The sequence below is a fragment of the Copadichromis virginalis genome, linkage group LG10 (assembly GCF_057382275.1).
Source record: "Copadichromis virginalis isolate Kocher_CV1m ecotype Utaka linkage group LG10, C_Virginalis_male_GT1.1, whole genome shotgun sequence".
In the NCBI taxonomy this organism is placed as follows: domain Eukaryota; kingdom Metazoa; phylum Chordata; class Actinopteri; order Cichliformes; family Cichlidae; genus Copadichromis; species Copadichromis virginalis.
Window position 1 is genome coordinate 9192062 of NC_140627.1, and position 26640 is coordinate 9218701.

General features: G+C 41.3%; 1 protein-coding gene across 4 annotated transcripts in view; it reads right to left on the bottom strand.

Moving 5' to 3' along the window:
* Positions 1-1213: 1213 nt before the first annotated feature.
* Positions 1214-26640, bottom strand: part of specc1 (sperm antigen with calponin homology and coiled-coil domains 1) — a 79136-nt gene continuing 53709 nt past the window's right edge. For 3 of the 4 annotated variants that reach the window (XM_085469700.1, XM_085469701.1, XM_085469703.1), the window contains 3 exons: positions 12692-12808; positions 6781-6840; positions 1214-2736 (listed from right to left, as the gene is read on the bottom strand). In XM_085469700.1, coding sequence (XP_085325826.1) covers positions 2647-2736; positions 6781-6840; positions 12692-12808 — 267 coding nt within the window. In that variant the 3' untranslated portion in view covers positions 1214-2646. The remainder of the gene's footprint in view (positions 2737-6780; positions 6841-12691; positions 12809-26640) is intronic. The other variant, XM_085469702.1, reaches the window with a different exon arrangement.

The following is a 26640-nucleotide window of genomic DNA, read 5'->3' on the forward strand; positions in this document are numbered from 1 at the left end:
GCCCGTTCTGTCAAACGTCAAAACCTTTGTTACAGTTATGCAGGCACGTGCAGACGGGGGGGGGGGGCTTGAGCACCCGCCCCTTTCCTGATGAGTGCCCAAAGTGCCCTTTTGTTGAGGCAACTTTTACATTTTTTTTAAATTTATTTATTTTTTATGTGTGTGGGCGTGCAGAGTCCTGTCAGTGCCCCTCAACAATAATATTTAACTATTAATCACAGTTAGATAAAATAAAAGGATCTGGCTTGCATCAGTCACATGATCACATTTAACCAATGATCGCCCTTGACGGCAGAACGCGCTGGTTACGAGCTGGGAACGAGCTCACAAAGAGCACGCGCATTTTTTTTGCGGTCCGGAGCTGTAAGAGAAACACAAATTAACTCAGAGATACAGACTTACTATATTTCTTCCATACAGACTGATGCGACAAAACCAGTAAGTAGGTGTACAGCGTACACTGTAGTGTATAGCACCCAGGAGTATTAGCTTATTACGTACACGTTGGTAAGCTGTCTTGTTGCAACTGACGAACTGAAACAAATGAGCGTGCTGTGTGTGCAACAGCGCGACGAACACACCTGTCCTTTTATTAACTGCACAAGTACTGCTGGTCATAGCTGCTGGCTCACTGGGTAAGGCTGTCATGGGTCTGTAGCTCTGTCCACCGTTTTAGGGAACATATTTAGTTTTAAAGTGAGTTTCCGGGCTTTTCCTGCCTTTCTGGAGGGCTTATATTTCACTAAAAAACGATCTAATATGCATGTCCACATAATTATGCATTATTATAAAATTTTAAAAAACACACGCTGTATCTTAAAGAACATACATTAAGAAGCAGATTATATTAGATGTATATTTTAAATAAGACAAAATTTGGATTTTACAGCAGTAAGATTATTGTATCTCTACAGTTTAAAAATGTAATAAGCTTTGCCCCTGCACAGAGTGGATAGTGAAACAAATGGAATCATCATAAATACATTATTTCATATTTATTACTTCCCCCTCCTCATTGCTTTATTATTGTAGCTCTAGTAATAAATAATAATGCAAGGATTCTGGATCAGCACCGTGATGCCCATAGTATATACAGTATTCTGAAGAAGGTCTAAAATGTCACTGTGTGTGCGTGGATGTGTGTGTTTTATTTAGACGGATTTAAAATATATATATATATATATATATATATATATATATATATATATATATATATATATATATATTACTCATGATATAACATTGTCCAGACATGCCTGGAAAGGACATGAGGAGGAAACAGTAGGAGCTGTGTGAGGCTACTAAAGGCAGGGCTATAACATTTTTCTGTCATCATTTTATTTTAGATTAAGTGCAAGAGTTGTTAGATGTGGATAATTAGATTATAGTTTATTGCAAAAGCAAGTTGTGCCTTGTTCTCACATAGACAGCAAGTGGAGAGTGATATATGAAATGATGGGATGGAAGGAAGAAGAGAAGCAAAGAGTGATTTACAGGCAGAGCCTAAATTATTTCTAACAGTTTTTGTTGCCTTATGGTTCCAAGTGCTGTCACCAATCTTTGCATTTTGTTATTATCTCATGACACTTGTTTAATCAGCTACCATCTCTCCTATGGACTTTTTAATGTCTACAGTCTCAGATCAACACAGCCCTGCCTTCCAGCACTATCAGCAGCAGGAGCAGCAGCAACCCCTCAACAGCAACATTGTACCCATCAGGTAAAACATCGGCTACGTTTGCTTTGCCTTGTTGCCCATATTAGATTCTTGATGAATGTGTGTTGTTGTTATTCAGCCTGGTTCAATGTTCCCCTTTTTAACTTTGAGCACCCGCCCCTTTAAACCTCTCTGCACGGCCCTGCAGTTATGCAAGGTGTCCCTTTGGCAACAGGGCTCGATGCACCCGGTTATAGCGTCAAAAAGACACAGCTACTACCCCATACTCATCATTTTTCAATGTTACGTTTTTGAAGGAGAACATCTGAACCCAAACTACAATTTTTCCTAACCCTAACAAAGTAGCTTTTAACACTAAGCTTACACTAGAGAATAAAAAGAAAAGAAGCCAGGGCATGGAAAAAAGCAAAAACAAATGCAAAAAAATATCCAAACATAACAGGCCATGATCTGCCACCACCCCTACAGCCACTTAGTGCAGACTTTGTAGTTCTCTAAAACTGGGCAGTTGTCTCCTGGCAGCCAGTATTACTAAAAAACAAAAAACACCTTGTACCTAATGATGAGAGGCAGCCAGCATCTGAAAAATGAACAAGCATTAACGACGCATTGATTTTTGTACAGAGGGAAGAAAAGAAATTGGATCACTTGTCAAGTCTCTGTAAACTGTGTTGTCAACTGCTACATAGCTTCAATAGTGTCTTTCAGCATAATCAGTGTGTCTGTGGATCAAATGCTTGGTTGATGCTGAAAGTCTCTGAAAAGTGACTCCAGTCTCTGTCTGAACACGTGAGCAGCGACTGTGGATTTGGCAGCTTTAAATAACAGAATTCCTCGGTCACGTCTCCAGTGTCGAGCAGGAGCAGGGGTAACGTGGCATCATCAGCCCGGTCTCAAAAGAGGTTGTAGGGCTCACAAAATGGGACAGAAAAACCCTTCATCAGGCTCCAGCTCCTCCTACATACCCATCAGGTCTCAAAGTACTTGTAGATCTGGGAGACGTACTGCATGACGCTCTGCCAGTCTGGCCTGTCGGTCTTCATCAACTCCTTAATGTCCTGTTTGGGACAGAGATAGGTGTGAATGAACAGCAGTTTGGAAGTTGAGTGTAGTTAAGGAATGACGTTTCATTTTCAACAGTGCTACCAACAGGCCAAGCAGACACAATTTTTATAAGAAAAGTTTGTATTTGTCTACATGTCAGCATTAAAGTGTATTAAATGGGTGGTAATTATTTCTATGAAATCTAAATGTCACATAAATATAAGTGCTTCAGTTGATCCAAGAGGCTGCAGTGAGAGTACGGACAGGATATTTAAAAGTAGAATGGGAGGCAGGGCCTTCAGTCCCTGTTGTGTAGAACCAACTCCCAGTTTAAATTTAGTAAACAGGCACCTTCTCTACTTTTAAAATTAGACTTAAACACTTTTTCTTTTTGATAAAGCATATAGTTACTTACTAATGCTGCAAAAGGCCGCGGCTGCTGTGGGACTTCCCATGATGAGTGTTTCTTCTTCACTCACCTTTTACACTCACTATGTGTTTTATACACAACTCTACATTTAATCATTAGTTATTATTAATCTCTGACTCTCTTCCACAATGTGTTTTTCATCCTCTCTCCTGAATTCCCCAACTGGTCGTGGCAGATGGGTGACCCTCCCTAAGCCTGGTTCTGGTTGGAGGTTTCTTCCTATTAAAAGGGAGTTTTTCCTTCCCACTGTCACCAAGCGCTTGCTCATAGGGGGTGGTATGATTGTTGGGGTTTCCCCTGTATTATTGTAGGGTTTTTACCTTACAATATAAAGCCCCTCGAGGTGACTATTTTTGGTGTATTTTTGGCAATATGTAAATAAAACTGAATTGAATTGCAGCAATCCTCATTTTATTATAAAACTCATATCTTGGAGCTTTTAGTGTTTAAGTGTGATATCTGAAGAGAGACAGAGCAGACAGAGCAGAGTGTCTGTGACAAGTTGTTTAGTTTAATTTTTTTCTGTTTGCGACGGCGAAAACTGAAAAAGAAAAAGAAAACTGAGAACACTGGTTTAAGTCGCGTTCATCAGGTTGGCTGTAGAGGATATTTGACTTCATTATTGAGTTACTGTATGCATTTCCCGAGTAATGTTAATGAAGTCTGAAGATGGACGTGGTGGAAAATTGGGTCATTTTGAGGGCAGTTCGCAAAATATAAATCTACAGCGTAATGAGTCTCCGAGCAGCTGTCAGTAGTCAGCTGCTTGGAGACACCGGTGACTCAAACAGCGAACGAGGCTTTCACATGACTCCACATCGAGCCGCTCCCCTTAGCTCAGATTTACAGAGAAGCTTCGTGATGTCTCAGCCTCCTAAAGGCAGGATGAGAAATATCCTCCTGGGCTGTTTATAAAGGATTAATTAACACTGAAAAAAACATCAGCAGAGACTACCAGATAGGATGCAGCTATTTATTTGTTTATAGTGTTTTCAACTGACAGACATGGGAATAACTTTTCTGTATCCAAGCTTGGAACCACAAGCATGTAATGGAGACTGATTAGACAAAGTAATGTGAACTTTAGCCTCAGTGCCCCATTTATGCCCAATTCACTTCATTACTGAGGTCCAGCTCTTGGTGTGTGTTTACATCAGAATTCAGTAGTTCTGGTAAAGCTTATTCCCACAGGCTGCCAAACTTCAGTTGATTACTTCAGCAAAGCCACTAATTTTTTGTCCTGGAAGAAATGAAACTTGACCTGGTTAGCATTAAACTCTTTAGTGTCAACACACTTAAAGCTGATGACGTTTGTGTTTAGAGTACCATATACGCATGAAGGAAAAAACATGGCAAAAAGCCCGAAAGCACACAAACTGTACACACCTTAGTGATTGTGTGTGTGTGTGTGTGTGTGTCTGTGTGTGTGGGTGTGTGTGTTTAGGAATAACTTGGGTCTATGACCAATGGAATGAGTTAGTCTTTACATGTGGCAGTAACACTCATAACTAAAATATTTGATTTATCCCAAAATATAGTCAGAGAGAAGTCGTCTTCTTCGAAAATTGATCGGTTTTGATCATTTCGTAAGGACGATTTCTAAAACAGTGCTGTTGTTTTGCCTCCGTCTGTGCTTTCGTGTGGGTAAGCCTGCATAGGGAAGAAGACGTCACTCACATCCGCTGCAGAAAACAAACTTTAGACATAACATCTTAGCCAAAACGGGATTATGATTTTTTTTCCCCATTTTGCAAGGCCTAAGGTTTATCTAACCAACTCAATGAATAAGATTAGCCGAGTTTGTGAGAAGTATTGACATTCCCGTACACAGTGACGAAGGAGGTTTTTTCCCAAATTAATAATTTGCAAGCTTACAGAGAAATCAAGGTTAAAAATGTTCATTAAAGTAGTAGTTTAATACTTTAATACCTCAAACAAACCTCCCAATTAATGGCTCAGCTACCCACACAGTACTTCCTTTGTCTCATAACTGAAAGTGTTCAGTCTGCATCAGTCAGCCACAAGATTAAAACCACAGGTAAAGCAAGTGATATCAATCACCTTGCAATGTTCTTGTTCTTACAATGTCCCAAGCAGACATCCTAAAGGGACTCCTACAGAAGCCCAACATTGGCCTGCATAGACATTATTTCACAGCAGCCACAGTGATATGAAATATTAGATAAACACGGGCATTAAAAAAGGCTGTGTATCGTGACTAACACCTGTGTTTACCTTATATTTTCCATTACAATGGCTGTTGTGAAAAAGCTCTTTGTCTTGAAGTTCAGATGTTGATTCAGATGTTAAGGCCACCCTGGGTGACCTGTAGTACCCTAAAGGTGATCACTTCGTTATTGATTTATATGTATACTACTTGTACTTTTGTTTCTTACAAAATGCACATAGAACTGGTTTAGCCTGGGCTTAAAAAAATATCAGGAATGGCGTTCCTCCAGTTTAAGGAGTACTCACATATGATAAATCTCAGTTTAATAAATAATACCAAGAGATTTCATTTTTCATGTGGTGCAGCCTGGCATTGCTTTAGACTGGGTGTGAGCATGAAAGTTGTACCTTTTCTCTGGTAGCTAATTTAAAGTGCAACATTTCAGTGGGTGCAGGAAATAACACCAAACACACAAAGTGTTTCTGTGCAGTTTCTATCACAGTGTGTCTGCAGGTTAAAGGTCCAGATGCGGGGCGGGATCAGTGTCTGATAAATCCACTCTCAGATGGAGAAGGAGCTAAGGAAGGGAGGACATAAGAGACTGAATGATACTAATTTTGTGTTATTTAAAGCTCAGACTAGGCAGTTAGGGCAGAATTGGGGTGAAGTTTATATAACCCCCAACTTCAAAAAAGTTGGGATTCTGTTTAAAATATAAACAAAAACAGAAGGCAATTACAATTCTTGTAGTAAAAGACACATTTTATTCACAATAGAACACAGAAAATATATCAACAGTTTAAATAGAGAAAATGTACCGCTAAGAAAAAAATAAGGTAATTTTGAAGTTGAGGGCAGCAACACACTTCAAAAAACGTGAAACATGAAATAGGGACATGTTTCTCACTGACATCATCTCCTCTTCTATCAGCAACAGACTGTAAACATCTGGAAATAGAGGCCGGCAGATGGGCAATTTGATACATCATTTTATTTAGATTTTACACAGTGTTACAGCATTTTTTGAAATGGGGTTGTAGTAATGAGCTATGTTGTCCTGGTGCAGTCAGGCTGTTGTGTTCATGGCCACTGTTAGTTTAGGTCAAAGGTCAATGCTCCCTAAGAGAGACAGGGAACCATTCACGCTCACATTCACAGCTGATGGTGACTCTAAACCTAGGGCCAGTTTAGAGTCACCAATCCACCTGACGTGCATGTCTTTGGGCCATGATGGATGGCTGGGGTGCCTTGGACTACTACTGAAAACTAAGTTGTTTTCAAAAGATTATTTCCAAGGAAGAGTACTGGAACACACTTCTGGGCCAATCTCTGTTCTGAAGTTTCATATCTTAAAAGTTTAGCAAATCAAAGTGGTCTGTTTCCAGTTTGTCTAATCAAAAGCTCTGTGTTTTCCAAGTGTGTTTGTGTTTGTGTGAGGTCTGGTGTGGTTTAACTCACCAGGGAGGGTTTGATGCCAATGCTCTCAGCTGCCTGGAAAGCTAGAGTCAGATTCCGGACCTGAAGAAAAAAAAAACCCAAAAAACGCTCATATCAGGAAACAGAGAAAATGTGAACGTCTCGGTCATTCTGCAACACTACACATGGAGGAAGAATCAGAAACAATAAGCTCACAAATACCATAATAAACCATACAATATCCCAAGAGACCGTTTGAAGCCTACATAAGCCTCTGCTTTTTTGTGTCAGCTGCATATTCACTCATGTTTATCTGATAAGTTTAAAGCCATACTGGTTGAGAGCTATCAGGAAATCCAATTTGGATCCCCTTGAAGCCTGTAACAGAAAACTATTTGTGTTTGTATAATTACATCTCTACAGAAAGCACATGATGAGTGTAAAGAACAAAGTAACCCCTCCATGTGAGCACTGCTGATAGAAAGTCAAACTCATCAACAAGCATAGCATTCAGTACGAATGCTATGCTTCACTCTAAACTCGGGTTAAAATTTTCTCTTTCTTTCCTTCGTACCGAGAGCACAGGCCCCCCCGACTCATGAATAGAAACTCTTGTGATCGCTCAAACCTTCATATTAACTGCCTTGAGGCATCATCACAGCTGGGATGACGAATTGATAAATTATGAATTCTTAATAATTAGTTCTGCAGCTGCAGACCTTCACCTAAAATACAGGTTCGCCTATAATGTCATCTTTCTTAAAAATTCCGTATGATAAAGGGGTGAAGGAGGGCAGGAGTGGGAGTACTGGGAGGACAGATTACACTGGGAGGAAGGTGGGTGTTTGGGCCTTGGGGAAAGTCACTCAGCAACAGTTATTAAAGGCAATGCAGCTCAATTGAATTATTCAGAGAGATGGGTTGTGCAATGTTTCTGTCGTCAACTTAATGTTATACTTTCACACTGACATAACCCTGTGTACCCACGCCTGCATCACTAATTTGTCACGTAGGATGTGTCGGGCCTTGTCAGAGGTGTTTGTCTATTGTTTTAATCTTGTAGCGGTGGGGTGAAGGACCCACAGTCCCCAGAGAGGAGCCACATTGTTTGCAGCACTACTGTATATACCACCTGCATGTCTGCATTACACAGCCGTCAGCACTGAGCTATAACTGCTGCTCAGTGCTCCAAATCACTTAGACTACAGAAATGGCTACATTCATAATTCATACTGAGGCTGTCTCTTACTGCAAAATGAACAATGTGGCAGTGCTATAAAACCTAAACATATATGTACAGGAAGTCGGTAATATGCAAGTTAATGATGGAAAAAATCTCTCCTGCAAAATAGCATCAGAGTATTACAGGGCTGTTATCGCCCTCCTGGTGATCTTTCACATGAACACATCAGAGGTTGATCATTTTTATGGCTGACATTCTACTCAAACAAGATGTTGGAGCTTTATGTGCACTTCTGGAGACTGAGTTGTCAGGTTGAACGTGCGCTTTGCCCTGCAGCCTTAATCAGAGAGAACATTCATCCTGAGACTGAAGAAGAAAAAGATGAAAGCAGGCAGAGTGAGTTCATCAAACAAAAACAAAAAAAATTACAAGCGGCTTCTCTGAATTTGAGTTGGAATTCAGAGAAGACAGACAGATATACGTCAAAATATCTGTCTGTCACTTAATCTTATGTAGGTGGAAATTTTTTTTCAGCATTTAGTCAGAGAGTGCTGCAGTAACCTCCAACAGTATGCACATTTCTCTACATGTGAGTTTACTCCAGCGTACAAGCTGATATGAAACCAGAAATTTGCTCAAATATGTGTGTATTAGCTTGTGTGGGTTATGACCCAGTGATCACTGTGAGAGAGAATTCATCCTAAGAATAAGAAAAATGACCCTGATTGCATTAAACATTGGAATACCATATAAGACAATATTAAATCATTTCACATATAAAAAAATTAATAATGGAGCAGCTCCTAAAATAGTAAAACAGGCAATAAAGATAAATATATAAATAAGTCAAGATCAGTATATTTCCAGGTAGAGCAGGGCGATATGACCAAAAATATTTATCACGATATACACATTTGAAAATTTGCGATAACGATATAACTGACTAGACAAAATACTTTACAACAGCAACTACAAAAACCAAATAAAACATCAATGTATCTTCACTTAAACAAGCAGCTGTTTTTTTATGTGCATTAAAGTTATATAATATAAAAAATTAACAGTGCAAATGCAAATTCCTTGCTGACAGTTTAACCAAAAAGCATTTGCAGTGGAAATTGATTGTCCGACATATCCATAACCATGTATAACATCCACAAAACTTAAAAAGAGGTTATACACACAATACGGTAATATTACGTTCAATTCAATTCAATTTTATTTATATAGTGCCAAATCACAACATAAGTCGCCTCAAGGCGCTTCATAGATACAGAGACAGTACGTATCACTCCGCAAGGCTACTGTCTACGATAGCCGTAATGCTCCATCAAGCGATGCAGGTTTGTAGCTTAGCAAAGTCGTACTGAAACATTTGACAGATTTTCGAGTGCCGTGTACCACATAAAATTGTTTCGAGGTCAGTAAACACAACCAGAATTCATACATAAGGGGCACTGTCGATTTTCAGAAAAATCAAAGGATTGATTTTTAGTATTTTCCATATTTTCCAAAAAAACGCGGTAATAACGACAGCCCGCTAGCGTGCTCTACAAAAAATAGTGCTTTGTTGTGTATCTGACGGACGAAAGCTAAACGAGTTCCACACCACTGAAGTTGCAGCATTTTACAAACCAATTCATCAGTTTCATTCAACGATCCGCTTTCGCGCTTCTAATTCTCTGTCGCCGCCATGCTTTTTCCGCCATGTGAGTATGAAAACAAAGGCACTTACCCATATTCTATCGCGATATTTCATTTTCTTATCGTTGCCCAACATTATACTGGTATTACCGTGAACGGTATGATATGGCCCAGCCCTATTTCCAGGCTTATCTTATTTCTCTCTGCTATTAAAAAAACCCCATTAAATTAGACAGGTCACGTATTTAGAAGTGACAAGCGTGTCCAAACTTTGGATAGCAAAGTAACCTAGTTTGCAATGGAAAAAAAGAGGAAAATAAAAACTGCAATTCTTTTAAAACAGCAATGATGTCATAAAACATACTTTAGCAACATTTTTTTTCTGGCACCCACTTCCAAGGTGCATGGAGAAGACAAAGATCTGATGACGTGAAGACTCCAGTGACACTAAAAGTATTAGAGACCAACTTTACCCGATAGACCACCTAATAGAAGGTACTTTAGTCAGGACCACAACAGTCAAAAGATTTTTCTGATCTGCAGTGAGTGATATCAGGCCGTATGATCTTCTGTTTAACATACATGGAAAGCCACTGGTGGGAAGAAGTATCACAGAAGACAGCAGGCATCAGTGACAACAGATATGACACTGATAGTCAGATATATCAAGTCAGGTATAATATGAATGTAGGTGCCAGGGTGGAGGCAGTTTGCAAAGTACCTTGCAGATATGCAGAACCTGTTTAAGCTGTTTGAAGGTTAAAACAGCTTAAAGAGCATGCTCTACATGTTCTGGGCCCTGACATCAGCTCATCTGCTGATGACCAGTCAGTGCTCCTCACAGAGAACAGTGTGAATTCAGCCTCGCGTAAGTACTGCTCCAAACATGAGTTAACATGACTGATAAACAAAGAACCAAATGTGGCATTAAGGATTAAAAGTGTCAAAAAACAGCAAAGTGCAATTTACTAATTGAAGTAATCTAATAAATTTACATTTATACATTAATTTGCTCACTTGCTCACTCATTGCTATAACTCTCTCCTGGTTTGAACCTAAAAATTTCAATCACCAGTTCAGCTCTTGTCTAATTTGATGGACAAACTAATGGGGGCAGAAGCATCTCTGTGCGAGATCTTTGCTGGATTCTTTTTCTGATTCTTAAGGACATGACTTTCAGGTGTTGCTTCTTATGTGCTTGACCTTTAAGGACGCACAGCGGAACATATGAATAAAAAAAGCAGTCCAAAAAATTTCCAAAGAAAAGGTTCAGAAGACCTTGAAAAAGCCCAGAGAACTATTGTTCAAGACCACTTTAAAAATCACATGAAAGTCTGGCTCGATGGAAGCAAAACGTGAAGAAACTAGGGGTTTTGCACAGTACTATACAGGGAGTGCAGAATTATTAGGCAAGTTGTATTTTTGAGGAATAATTTTATTATTGAACAACAACCATGTTCTCAATGAACCCAAAAATCTCATTAATATCAAAGCTGAATGTTTTTGGAAGTAGTTTTTAGTTTTAGCTATTTTAGGGGGATATCTGTGTGTGCAGGTGACTATTACTGTGCATAATTATTAGGCAACTTAACAAAAAACAAATATATACCCATTTCAATTATTTCTTTTTACCAGTGAAACCAATATAACATCTCCACATTCACAAATATACATTTCTGACATTCAAAAACAAAACAAAAACAAATCAGCGACCAATATAGCCACCTTTCTTTGCAAGGACACTCAAAAGCCTGCCATCCATGGATCCTGTCAGTGTTTTGATCTGTTCACCATCAACATTGCGTGCAGTAGCAACCACAGCCTCCCAGACACTGTTCAGAGAGGTGTACTGTTTTCCCTCCTTGTAAATCTCACATTTGATGATGGACCACAGGTTCTCAATGGGGTTCAGATCAGGTGAACAAGGTGGCCATGTCATTAGTTTTTCTTCTTTTATACCCTTTCTTGCCAGCCACGCTGTGGAGTACTTGGACGCGTGTGATGGAGCATTGTCCTGCATGAAAATCATGTTTTTCTTGAAGGATGCAGACTTCTTCCTGTACCACTGCTTGAAGAAGGTGTCTTCCAGAAACTGGCAGTAGGACTGGGAGTTGAGCTTGACTCCATCCTCAACCTGAAAAGGCCCCACAAGCTCATCTTTGATGATACCAGCCCAAACCAGTACTCCACCTCCACCTTGCTGGCGTCTGAGTCGGACTGGAGCTCTCTGCCCTTTACCAATCCAGCCACGGGCCCATCCATCTGGCCCATCAAGACTCACTCTCATTTCATCAGTCCATAAAACCTTAGAAAAACCAGTCTTGAGATATTTCTTGGCCCAGTCTTGACGTTTCAGCTTGTGTGTCTTGTTCAGTGGTGGTCGTCTTTCAGCCTTTCTTACCTTGGCCATGTCTCTGAGTATTGCACACCTTGTGCTTTTGGGCACTCCAGTGATGTTGCAGCTCTGAAATATGGCCAAACTGGTGGCAAGTGGCATCTTGGCAGCTGCACGCTAGACTTTTCTCAGTTCATGGGCAGTTATTTTGCACCTTGGTTTTTCCACACGCTTCTTGCGACCCTGTTGACTATTTTGAATGAAACGCTTGATTGTTCGATGATCACGCTTCAGAAGCTTTGCAATTTTGAGACTGCTGCATCCCTCTGCAAGATATCTCACTATTTTTAACTTTTCTGAGCCCGTCAAGTCCTTCTTTTGACCCATTTTGCCAAAGGAAAGGAAGTTGCCTAATAATTATGCACACCTGATATAGGGTGTTGATGTCATTAGACCACACCCCTTCTCATTACAGAGATGCACATCACCTAATATGCTTAATTGGTAGTAGGCTTTCGAGCCTATACAGCTTGGAGTAAGACAACATGCATGAAGAGGATGATGTGGACAAAATACTCATTTGCCTAATAATTCTGCACTCCCTGTAAATACAATTGATAATGTACATCTGCATCTGTTTTATAAATACTTATAACTTATAAATGCAATATATAAATTTCCAATGGGTTTCGTTGTTTAGGCGGTTCTGATTAACTGCTGGTGAGCCACTGTGTGTGTGTGTACGTGTTTGCGTGATTGCATGTGTGCTAGGCGTTCCTGTATTTTTCTACCTTATCTTGACTGATGAGTTCGTGGTAAGGGATGTGGGCAGGTAGATATGTGTGCAATAGGGCACAGAAAGCCAGGCCATCATTCCAACTGCTGCTGAAGTTGGTCACATCGATATTCTGAAGGCACAAGGAAAAAAAGAAAAAAAAAGTAAAAGAAATTTTAAAAAAATTAATTAGAGCAACATAATTTCAATAAAAATAATGATAATCAGCATAAAGTGCTAATAATTCAGGTAGAAGCACTAACAGCCTCTTGACAACATCACCATGCAGTGAAAAAGAAATCCATTAGGTCATAAAATCAAAGGAAAAATAATTAAAATTTAATCAAATTTGAAAGACGCAGAACAGCAGAAGAGTCCAGTCATTGATATTAGGAGGATCTTCTTTCTTGAATCACTTCAAAACAACAATGCTATCTCTGATCTCCTCTGCATGAAGGACATGCATAGCAGCACGTCCAGTTTGTTTGGTTTTAGTTATGTGATTCTCAGAGCATCATCACCTCGTGCACGGAGCATACAGCATATTCAGAGTATGATAACAGGAGAGGAGCTCGGAGGACACACTTCCTCTGGGCCATTGTTTGGAGGGTGCAGACTCTCTGTATAACAGATAAGTTATTTACAGTCTTCCTGTTTCATCCCTCTCATACGCTTTGGGAACAGAGCTCACAGCAAGGGAGGCCCTCGTGAGTCATGGGTACGTGTGTTAGATTCCTCCCATATATTATACGAAACCGGGGAAATTTACACTGCTTTGATCTGGATTCATCCTATTAAGGTGGAAATAATCTAAGAGTCCTAAACATTTTGTTTTAGATGGTAACATGCAAAATGAAAGCTACAATATGAATCTAAGAGCTATTAGATTCACATAGCATTGTATATTCAAGTCAAGTCAAGTCAAGTCAACTTTATTTGTCAATTCTGCCACATGTACAGGACATACACAGAATAGAAATTGCGTTACTCTCAAACCCTAGTGATTAGAAAAATGCAAATAAAATAATTAAAAAGTAAAAATTTAAATAAATACAATACAATTTTACGTATACAAAAAAAAGCTATGCAATATACAATATTCAAGTAAGAGTATATTCAAGTAATAATAATAATGGATTGGGAGGAAGCCAGAGTACCCGGAGGGAACCCACGCAAACACGGGGAGAACATGCAAACTCCACACAGAAAGACCCCGGCCTGATGTTGGAATTGAACTCAGGATCTTCTTGCTGTGCAGCAACAGTGCTAACCACCGTGCCGTCCAAAGACATGCAGCTTGAGGGGATAGGTTAATTGGAAAATCCAAATTGCCATTAGGTGTGAATGTCTGAGTGAATGTGAGCGCGAATGTTTGTCTGTCCCTGTGTGTTGGCCCTGCGACAGACTGGCGACCTGGCCAGGGTGTACCCCGCCTCTCGCCCTATGACAGCTGGGATAGGCTCCAGCGCCCCCCGCGACCCTGAAAAGGGTAAGCGGAAGCGAATGGATGGATGGATGGAATAATAGATTGGATTTATATAGCGCTTTTCAAGGCACCCAAAGCGCTTTACAATGCCACTATTCATTTACTCTCGCATTCACACACTGGCGGAGGCAAGCTACGGTTGTAGCCACAGCTGCCCTGGGGCAGACTGACAGAAGCGAGGCTGCCATATCGCGCCATCAGCCCCTCTGGCCAACACCAGCAGGCGGTAGGTGAAGTGTCTTGCCCAAGGACACAACGACCAGAGAGTACGGGGATTGAACCGGCAACCTTCCGGTTACAGATGCGCTTCCCAACCCCCTGAGCCACGGTCGCCCCTTATCTGTGCTTTAATAGAAAGCACAGATAAGGATAATGGGACTGTCATTAGTTTTCCATTATCTGGTCATGAAGTATGAAACAATTAACCATCCTTGTTATGGACTGTCGACCTGTCCATGATGTACTCCCACCTCTCACCCAGTAACAGCTGGGCTAGGTTACAAAACCACTACCTCACCCCCGGAGTGGCTAGGTGGTTAGGAAAATAGGTGGGACAATGAACTATAAAGGGCACTGTGATCTGAGAAATCTTACTTCAAGCATGTTTACTACTTCTATTGAGGCACCAAAGGGAACATTAGGGTCAGTTTATATTAAAACTGGAGTACGCAAGACAGAAATGCAAAGATAATTACAAATGACAGAAAAAAGTGGACATGGAGTAAGAAGCTGTCATAGGCAAGAGTTAGTGCAGTATATACATATGGGATAATGTATTTGGATGGATCATATTTGTGGTGATGCAATATAAAACATATTTTAATGGTATTGTGGTATTGTGCCACAGTGATGATAATTATCATTATAACACAGTCTCTTGATAAAGTTTTGTTTTGAACTCTTTACTGCACATAATAATGTTTAAATGGTAAATGGACTGGTTCTTATATAGCGCTTTTCTACTCTGTCCAAGCACTCAAAGCGCTTTATACAGCTGATTCATTCACCCAGTCACACCCATTCACACAAGCACTTCTAAGCTTAAGTGCTAAGTATCTAACATTCACACACATTCACACTCCGATGGATGCATCGGAGAGCAACATGGGGTTAGTATCTTGCCCAAGGATATTTGGCATGCAGACTGGAGCAGCCTGGGATCGAACCACCGACCTTCTGGTTAATGCCTGATCCGCTCTTCCACCTGAGCTACAGCCACCCCAAACACAGTTTTATTTTATATCTCCCAGTCACAATTAAGCACATTGAACTGCATTGTCCTGTACAGAACGTGCCATAAAAATGCAGTTTGATCGATAGAGAGGAATAGACAGTGTTTGGGATAAGAACTGCATTAAAGATCTTTTTGGGTACATCAGTGCGTCTGTAAACACAGCATTAGCTCCAGGGAGATGCTAAAGATGTGACATGTATTTGTTTACTGTTGCTCTAAGCCGGTGGTCATCAATCCTTGCCCCGGGGCCTGAGGGCTGCTGATTTTCATTCTACAAATCGAATCAGCGACTGATCCATACATGTGACGCCAGGTGAATGTAATTAACTACCTGATGGGATAGAAAAACAACAACTCTGGGTCCTGAGGACAGAAATTCAAAATCACAACTCTAAGTCACTGCAGTAATCAATATCCTCTGAGTTTCTAAGAAATTTCTAAGAAATGGCGTTAGAGGTTAGCTCAACTTAAAACCAGCTGCAGTTTCAGGGTGAGAGGCTAAACCAATGATAAGAGAAGGAAGAAGTGGTGCTATGCTGGGTTGTGATGTGGCTGTGACATTTACACATATCTACTGTGGTATATGATGCTATTTAATTGCTACGAAAGTGAGAATAGCTAAACCAGCGCAGAAGAGCTTGAGCCATGCTTTTATAGTTACACTTTACAGATGCCCCCTAAAGGCCTCACAAGCATGCAATTATAAAGTTACTGTTTTGAAAAGGGGACAGCTGTATGGTTACAGTCACTGAATGCATGTGTGTGTGTCTGCATGATGTGGCTGTGCAGAGCAGGCAGTTTGCATGTTGCTGCTTTCTTGGAACAGCTCCTCCAAATTACATGTGACAATGATTGAAATTGCTTTTCTCAGAAAAGCAAGAAAAAGATAAGCAGAAATATAGTGTCTTCATGTAGAACTGTCTTTGTGTGACTTTTAGTCCCTGTAAAAGTTAGAAATCTTTAATCTGTGCTCTTTTTTGTAGATCATTTAAAGTTTTCAAAGTTTAACCTAAACCTTAATTTCAAGTTTAAGTAATGTTTTGGATTTCAGTCGTGAGGCTTAATCTTAAGCTTAAGAGGCTTGGTGTCAATGCCCATCCATGTGCACTGTCATTTTGTAACTCGAGAAAACATAAAACTCCCAAATATAAAAACATGAGAGCTGGTCAACCAAACAAGCTGATCCAATTTGTGTCATAATGTGGCTCAGCAGTGCGTATCGCCCTAATGTTTTAATATAAGACCTCCCAACATATGGGGATTCTGCAGAAGAGAGTATGGATGGAGTCCGGGAGGATCAGAGCATCGGGGGGCTCCTGGACATTCTCTGGCACAATCTGGCGGTATCAGATACAGCAATACATAAAGTTCCAGAGGTTCTCAATTGGACTCATCTCTGTGGAATGTGAGGGCCAGTCATTGGCATCAATGCCTTGGTCATCCCAGAAGTGCCTACACATTCTGATCAAATGAGGCCAGACAGTGTCATGTGCTAGGAGGAACACAAAGCTCACTGTACCAGCGTAATATCTGAAAATGGGTAGTGTTGGCTAGCGCACAGAAGTCTGTGCGGCCCTCTATCAATAACCCAATGCCAAACCCGTCATGCCGGATGGTGTTGCATACAGTGTCACCAGATGCTTTAACATATGATCAGCGTAAACCTGCTTTTATCTGTGAGGATAATGGCCTGCCAGTGGTGGCTAGTTCTGGTGTTCTCTAGCTAATGTCAGTTGCATTGCATAGTGCTGGACTGTGACCACAAATTCCATTAAAAATATGGTGCGATATGGCAGCCTCACTTCTGTCAGTCTGTCCCAGGGCAGCTGTGGCTACAACTGTAGCTTGCCTCCACCAGTGTATGAATGTGAGAGTGAATGAATAGTGGCATTGTAAAGCGCTTTGGGTGCCTTGAAAAGCGCTATATAAATCCAATCCATTATTATTATTATTATAAAAAGGTGTCAGGCCCTCACGCCACCCTCATGGAGTCTCTTTGTGACAGTTTGGTCAGAAAAATGCATGATTAACTCTGTCTTAACTCTTTAACCGTATTGTCCTGTTGCCTTCTTGAGACTTTCTTGAGACTGTTCTAGCACATGCAGGAGATCATGGAGAAGCTGGACTGCCTATGCAATTTGAATAGACTGCAGGTACTAGAATAAAATGCAAAATTAGATAAAGATCAGCCAGGATGGATAAGGAGAGAGCAGTGGTCTGTAGATACTGCTTAAAAAAAACCAAACATTGGTTTTTGGGTGTTGTTTGATGTTGCCTCTGAAAACATAGTTCAACTTGAGGAGTACTAATAACTTCAGGTGGTATGTGTGTGCACAGACGCTAAAATTTGCACAATGAATATTTATCACACTATTAATGGAGAATGAAAGTGTGTTTTTGTTTGAGTCATCAAGCCAAGCTGCAAAACATCTGTGGTCACAATGAGTTCTGAAGGAGCAGGAAGTCCTGAGTTCAGGCTTTGTTCACATTCAAGGAAAGCAATAAACACATGATGCAAGAAATTTTAAAGGAAGTTCCTGTCATTATATATATATATATTATAGCCCCTTGACAACCCTCAATAACTATTATTAACATACAGTGACATGTTCATAAACTGACACCGAAAGCGAAGCTGCACCGGCCCTTTTTTCATCTGTCAGCTATGAGCCTGTTCCATGTGAAGGCCAGACCTGTGCAGTCATGTCAGATCACATTCCTCTCACAGCTCCCCATTCCCTCTCGTAGCTGGCTCAGCAGCAGCACTAATCACAGTGTGTGTGTGTGTGTGTCCATCCTACTGTATGTGCAAACATACAAAGACACGCACAGTCAGACTCCAGGACAAAGATGGACAGTGACAAATAAGTTGATAAGAAAAAACTGCAAAGGGCAGATTCGCATGTGTGACATGTGTGAGGGAGTGTGGCTGGATAGGGAGACTGACATTTTGACCCAGCCCAGAGCTGGTGGTACAGGTATGTCTGAGTTCAGGGTGGGTGCTGGAGTTCGTTCAGGGTGGAAAGAGAGGGACAGGCATGAATGCTAAACCAGCAGTGGACAACAACAGCTCTCTGGGAGCCGGATCAGAAAAGCAAACACAGCATCAAGCGACAGGAAGTGTCTCGTTCTGCACAAAAGGCAGAACCGCCACATTTTAGGGCTCAGAGAAAAAGAGTATGAGAGAGAAGCAGGGAGAGAGAAAAGACATCCACACATATTGGATGCAAATATTAATAGCATTAATAGCTAAGACATGGTGACAAAATCCCCAGAGAGCCATGCCACGCAAACATTTACTCTTATGAATGTTTGAATAGCCTATAACATTCTGCTCCTTCTAAAAGAGCACAAACAGCATTTTAAAAATCTTGCCAGAGTCATCAAACAGACAACAGAACAGTTAAAGTTATAAAACTGAAATTCTGCAAAACATAATTTCATTTTCAAAAACAAACAAACACGGTCATAAAATCAATCAGTGAAGATTATTTTCCTGTCAATAAACAAAACAAAAATCTAATAACCATTTAAGGCCTTTGAGTAGCTTTAGCTGTGGTGGACATTAAAAGGTCAAGGACATGTCACATCCATCCTGGATGACACGTCCTTCCTGCTGTAAACCAACCACACAAGCTGGCTGGCTGAAGCGCACACAGACGGTGATTAACACCGCGGAAACAAAAGGAAAGGGTGTGTGCTCCTGGTGCCACATAAGGATGATAGCACACTGCTGTAATGCTGTCATGGCAGCTGATACTCTGATTTCAGACATGGTGTAAATGCAAGTACGGCAAGTAAACCTATGCTATGGCAGATAAACTGAATTACAGTACATATCAAACACACAGTTTGTCAAAACCCCAAGTAGGAAATATCAGGCTGGAGGGTTATTTTCTGACATTTCACATCAAATACATGAAAGAAAAGACATAGAAGGAAGTGAGAAGGAGAAAATCTTAATAAATCTCGTAATGAAACATAGTTTTGAGCACTGATCCCAGGCAGGTGGGACCATGGAGATAAAGTAAGCAATCACAGGAGTTCTCCACAGACTCAGCTTGTTGATTGCATTAGGCTTTTCTGTATGGGGATAAAGAGCAGGGAGCGCAACAGAATGTCAAAGAAGGCACACAGGTGAATCGAAGCCACAATTCACAACCGTTCTGTCTATTGTGAGCCACCTGCAAATAGATATAATGTAATGCAGTGTAAGCTGCCAGTTGCTATGCAGTTTAGACTAAAAACAGCACACCTCTAACTTAGCTGTAAACACAGTGTTACCAATCCCAACAAGGAAAAGCTTGAAAAAACATGGTGTGCATGGTGAAAAGGCATCCCTGTACTTCTAAATTTGCTTTAAAAAGAGAAATATCATCTCCACCATTACTGCTCAAAAAACTTGTCAGATGAGCAGCAGATTCAAACCCAAACTGTTTTTGCCTACCATTGCACCACCGTGCTGTGCCGTGCGCTCTAGTATGTTGGAGTTGAATCTGATCATGATGAATAGTTATCTAGTCTCCTATCAAATGTAAGCAGATTTTAGTCTTGATAGCTACATACTATACAGGCACCTTTTAGACTTCTAATTAACAGAAAACTGAGAGAAGATCAATTTGTTGTGGCCAATTGTCACTTACTAAATTTAGACATAAAGTGACTTTTTTTCCTGACAGCGTGACCAGATTTAGCCCAGAAACGAACATCATCATCCATGGATGCTGGGTTCTTGGTGAGATTATTCAGTCTATGATATTGATAGTCTGTGATAAAATTATCCTTCTAATTAATTACTTTGATCACAGTGCAATGATTTACTTATTTGTCACTCCATGTGGACCCTAAACCTTAAAGAACTAATGCTTGCCTTTGAACCTGCGGATATTTCCGCTCTGTCTTCTTACCTGATTAAAACCAATAAAAATAAATAAAACTTATTCATCAATATGCCACAGTGACCCTTTAATTTGACATCTCATCAAGTCCTTTAATTGTTATGCTGAGAATACCTAGCTCTACACTGACAACAAGGCACATGAATCCACAATAGGCACTTAGCACAAGCACTTAACTCTTTTCACACACACCAGATGCTAAAAGCTACTCAATATGCATTTGTTTTAATGCACTTCAACCCAGACAGCCTCAATATTATATCATTTATAAGAAAACACATGTACTAAAATATTCCGGACAAATCCTGTCTAATCACCTGTAATTTGTTATTTTACAATCACGATCTCACCCCACAGGTGCAGTTAATCCTCCATTTATAGAACTTAGTAATGTCTACTCCTATCCTCTTCCCCTCCCCGATGTCTGACCTTCATTCCACACTCTCCTGGGGGGTCCATTCCTGTCTTTCAATGGTTTTCTGCATGTGTGTGAGTTCCCAGACAAGGCCGGATAAGCTGTGCTCTGTCAGGGCCTAATGTTCACAGCCCTTTGGTCATTGTTTCCATCTCAAACAAACAACGCATTTATTTTTGTTTGGCTTCTATGGTTAATTGAGGGGGGAAAAAAAGCTTAAAAAGTGTCCGGAGTTGTCCTAAATTAAGACATCAAAGAGCCTGATAAATATACAAATGTTCAAGAAAGGCTTTTTTTGCTTACTGAACGTGGCCAAAAAAGGCTACAAGTAAACATCTTACTCTTCAATGCCACAAGATGGTTTTGCCAAATTAGGTGAAAAAAAGCTTTCAAAAGTTCTGACACAATGACATGAGACCAAAATAACCAAATATACAGTGACTTGCAAAAGTATTCGCCCCCTTGAACTTTCCACATTTTGTCTTTTTTTTTTTTTTTTTTTTGGCCTGTCCCGTTTGGCTCTTTTGCCATCAGAATTGTTGTCTAAAGGCAAAGAAAGATGCCCAACGGATTTACTTTACCAAATTGACCATCCCAGCCTTGCCGTAATGGTCCATTTGATTCACCTTTTATTGTTTATTTTATTTTCACTTACTGAATACGGGACAGACTTGACTGGAGGAAAGAAGGGGAGAAAGAAAGAGGGAAAGAGAAACAGCTGAGAAGAGGGACGGGGGAGAAGGGCAAAAAACAAAAACCAACAGAATGAGCAGAAGAAAAAAAAAAAAGAAATAAAAAATGCATATATCAATCACCTGGATCACCTGCTGAGAAAGAAAAAAGAAAACAAGCAGAAGAGAACAAGAGTAATAGAATAAACAGCATCACAATGATATATTGGAATATGACAGTAAATACTAAATATTAAACATTATTGTGCAGCACATAAGATCAACAGAACAGTGTGCTTTGAGGTAGGAGCCAAAAAGGGTGTAGTTTGTGGGTGTGTTCACCCGTGTGTACACCTGTGAGCATGGACGCGCTTGTTTTTTTAAAAGGTTCCTTCATGTAATGATCTGCTAGAGGGTGTGGGGAGCCACAGCCCTGTCCTCCAGGGCATGAAGCAGGTATGGAGGAGATCAAAACTCCAGACATCCAGAGGCCCCCAGAACACAAGAGACCAAGGAAGACCAACAGAGGGGCAGCCGCGCCACTGTCCCAGAAAGAGCTGAGGAGAGTCCCAGATGAGGGCTCACTCAGCAGCCGCGGAGCAGAAGCCAGGGGGAGTTGCAGTGACGCGCCCGTGAGCTCCGCCGGCAGCCAGCCGTGCCTGAGTGACCGAGCCCCAGGCCGAGAGGCCGGGGGCACCCCACCTCCGAAGTGGCCCGAGCGAGCCCCAGGCTCCAGGCCCCGATAAGCGGCCGCCAAGGAGTGAGCCGGTGTGTACCTGGACGCCCACCCCCGGACACAAAGAACCACCAACGCACCGACACCTGAGGGAGTCCGCCACTGGCAGGGGAAGTGGTGGTAGGGGGAGATAGGCCTCCAAACCTTGGAGGGCCTGAGATGTCCCCAGAGAGGTGGTGCCTTTCCACATTTTGTCACATTACAGCCACAAACACGAATCAATTTTATTGGAATTCCACGTGAAAGACAAATACAAAGTGGTGTACACGTGAGAAGTGGAACCAAAATCATACATGATTCCAAACATTTTTTACAAATAAATAACTGCAAAATGGGGTGTGCGTAATTATTCAGCCCCCTGACTCAATACTTTGTAGAACCACCTTTTGCTGCAATTACAGCTGCCAGTCTTTTAGGGTATGTCTCTACCAGCTTTGCACATCTACAGACTGAAATCCTTGCCCATTCTTCTTTACAAAACAGCTCCAGCTCTGTCAGATTACATGGACAGTGTTTGTGAACAGCAGTTTTCAGATCTTGCCACAGATTCTCGATTGGATTTAGATCTGGACTTTGACTGGGCCGTTCTAACACATGGATATGTTTTGTTTTAAACCATTCCATTGTTGCCCTGGCTTTATGTTTAGGGTCGTTGTCATGCTGGAAGGTGAACCGCTGCCCCAGTCTCAAGTCTTTTGCAGACTCCAAGAGGTTTTCTTCCAAGATTGCCCTGTATTTGGCTCCATCCATCTTCCCATCAACTCTGACCAGCTTCCCTGTCCCTGCTGAAGAGAAGCACCCCCAGAGCATGATGCTGCCACCACCATCTTTGACAGTGGGGATGGTGTGTTCAGGGTGATCTGCAGTGTTAGTTTTCCGCCACACATAGCGTTTTGCATTTTGGCCAAAAAGTTCCATTTTGGTCTCATCTGACCAGAGCACCTTCTAGTGTGTGTCCCCCACATGGCTTGTGGCAAACTGCAAACGGGACTTCTTATGGTTTTCTGTTAACAATGGCTTTCTTCTTGCCACTCTTCCATAAAGGCCAACTTTGTGCAGTGCACGACTAATAGTTGTCCTATGGACAGATTCCCCCAACCTGAGCTGTAGATCTCTGCAGCTCGTCCAGAGTCACCATGGGCCTCTTGGCTGCATTTCTGATCTGCGCTCTCCTTGTTCGGCCTGTGAGTTTAGGTGGACGGCCTTGTCTTGGTAGGTTTACAGTTGTGCCATACTCCTTCCATTTCTGAATGATCGCTTGACCAGTGCTCCGTGGGATGTTCAAGGCTTGGGAAATCTTTTTGTAGCCTAAGTCTGCTTTAAATTTCTCAATAACTTTATCTCTGACCTGTCTGGTGTCTAAATCCAATCGAGAATCTGTGGCGAGATCTGAAAACTGCTGTTCACAAACGCTGTCCATGTACTCTGACTGAGCTGGAGCTGTTTTGTAAAGAAGAATGGGCAAGGATTTCAGTCTCAACATGTGCAAAGCTGGTAGAGACATACCCTAAAAGACTGGCAGCTGTAATTGCAGCAAAAGGTGGTTCTACAAAGTATTGAGTCTGAATAATTACGCACACCCCACTTTGCAGTTATTTATTTGTAAAAAATGTTTGGAATCATGTATGATTTTGGTTCCACTTCTCATGTGTACATCACTTTGTGTTGGTCTTTCATGTGGAATTCCAATAAAATTGATTCATGTTTGTGGCTGTAATGTGACAAAATGTGGAAAGTTCAAGGGGGCCGAATACTTTTGCAAGCCACTGTAAAATGAATGAATCATTTCTAGATATGTAAATTGTCCAGTTCGTTGTGTGATTTTTGTGGTCTGTTTGTTGTTCAGGAGCAATCTGCACTTTATCGATGTAAAAACTCTGAGTCAGAGCACAGGGGCGGAAAAAAAAAATCCCACACACATATTAAGCACAAAGCAGCGAGTTTCAGGCAAAGTTGTTCCGGCACAACAACCTGCACCTTTGAGTCTGATCTAACAAGCTGCCTTGAAAACCAGTGCAACACAAGTTATATAAAAGCAGTCTTGTGTTTCAAGTCTGTGTCCAGTCCAGCACTGACGTGGACAGGATCTCTTGTGAATACTAATTTCCTGTGAGAGGCCTCTTTACTCTCTCCCACAGGGCAGAGTCAATCAGAGCGAGCTTAAGGTCTTCTCTGATTGATCTGAGCTTCCCAGAATCTGACATTTTAGGTGTGACAGCGTCTGCCTGGGCTCACACCTCATCCTCCCTTGAGAGTTCTAATGCAGGCCGGGTTTTCAGCTACTCTGAGGATACTCTATGTTACTTGGGTTTGGAAGCAGCTGGTGGATAAATGCACCCCTTCTCACATCACATTCTCCCTAAGGGGTGCAAGACTGCTTCTCCATGGTGATAGCACAGCTATTGTACTCAGTACTTGCGTGTTTACATGCATGTAATTTGCAGTGTTTCCCTTTTTCCCCCCCCCATGAAGTGTATTAACCATTACGGTCTGTCCAGAACCCCACCCAAGAAACAAGCTGACAACAGCGAATCATCATCAAGTACATTAAGACACTTCGATTATGATAACTCACTGTTTTCTACAGCATCTATATAAATTAAAGCATACATGTACAGAACCCAAACATATGTGAAACAAGCTGGAAGGTGAGATGAAGCTGTTTTAGCAGACAGACAACTGTGAGTACTGCTGTCTTGCAAAGGCTTTGTGCTCGGCCACAATCGCAGACTTATTGTGCCCTCAGGAGCTATAAAGCATCAAATAATTGCTCAGCATGCTTACAAAAGCTCCTACTTTCTCTTTCCCTTTAATTAGACTGCTGTTTGACCAAAACGTCTGCCAACAATAGGACTGTAATAACAACTTGCACGGGGGCTGACCCACCCATGAGTTTTGTCTCAGACTCGCACAGCAGCTTTTCTGGCTCTGCAGTGGCAGATGAGCGTGATATAGGAGCTTGTTTCCTGACTCTGCCACTCCAAACCAGAGGGGCAATAGAAAGCGAAGGGTGCACAGTGAAAGCCACCTCTTCAAACTGACCATTAATTATGTAGCCCGAAGAGGCCGAGGACAAATTACAACTTGCTGACGCTATACTAAAGAGCCAATTAGTGTTGAGGGATTACCTCTTTGACCTTAGTCCACAGCAGGGAGGAGAGGGACTGCAAAGTGTGTGTGGATGTATTAATGACACTAAACCTCACTAACCTTTATCAGAGCACAACACGAGCATGACAGAGAGACACCTGAATGCTGTGTTTTTTCTGGTCCCTTGGTTCAGGTTTCCATCCTGGAGGTGCACACGGTGTGACATGTTAGTCAGTGTCTCTCAGACACTGGGCCTGTAATCGGGGGCCGAAGCAGCCTGACCTTTCATCAGACGTATGAAGCTCAATGCATCCTATGGCAATAAAATTTTCTCTGCCCACCACAGGACTTAGTCACATGGGTTACATGCTGTGGTGCAGTTTACTCACCACGGTGGCTATAAGTGATGCCCTATGCAGTATGTAACACCAAAGATGCAGGACATATGCATGCATCCATGAAAGCAGAAATCTCTGTGGGTGCAGTGCCAAGTAGGGCTGCCACAAACGATTATTTTGATAGTCGACTAGTCACCGATTATTTTTGCGATTAGTCGACTAATCAGATCATCATCCATTAGACGTAAAACTACAGCTTATTGCACCAGCAGCATCTGCTCTTATATAACTATCATTAGCTTACAGCTTTAAGTGTTTAAGGTCTGTGCTAACTAAAAATAAAGACAAGATGATAGTTTATTAAATTTTAATGAAATTTGCAGATTGTTTCGGTGAAGTTTAATAAACTCCTTGCTATCTAAAATATAACAGGACACTGGAGTATATTCTTGAGCATCTCACACTTCTGATAATCAGTTGTCTGCTTGACGTTTATTCAGCTGTGTAAAAACTATAACTTTAATCTCAGACAAACTGATTTACTCAGGAACAAATAAAATACTAAAAAAAAAAGCCAAACAATAACATTTTAAGTTATCTAAGTGACTCATATATATTTAACCTGAGTAGCGAAAGACGGCGGTGGGTTTGAAAACGATTTGCGGGGAGTCCGGTGTTCTCACGGCGCTAGTGAGCCTAGCCCCCGGCTCGCTAACGAGCTAGTGGGTAACAGATGTCTCCGAAAACGTCGAGCGCTTTTGAAAATATGTGGTGTCCTGATAAACTGAGCAGATATTTGAGGTTTACACAGCTACATTCTCGCCTGAAAATATGTTAAACGTTTATTTTGTGACCCAGAAAGAATAATAAGAGTAACATTAAAACTAACTAGCTGCCGCCATTGTTGGAAACTGCGCTGGGCCGCGCTATGAATTCTGGGACACAGCTGCTTCTTCTTCTTCTTCTTCTTCTTCGGGGTTTAACGGTAGCTGACATCCTTGTACATGCAATGCTGCCATCTTCTGTTTCAGTCCGTTATTACACTCTTGAATCCTGCCACTTATTCCTACGTCTTTTGTGATCGTACAAAGTTTCAA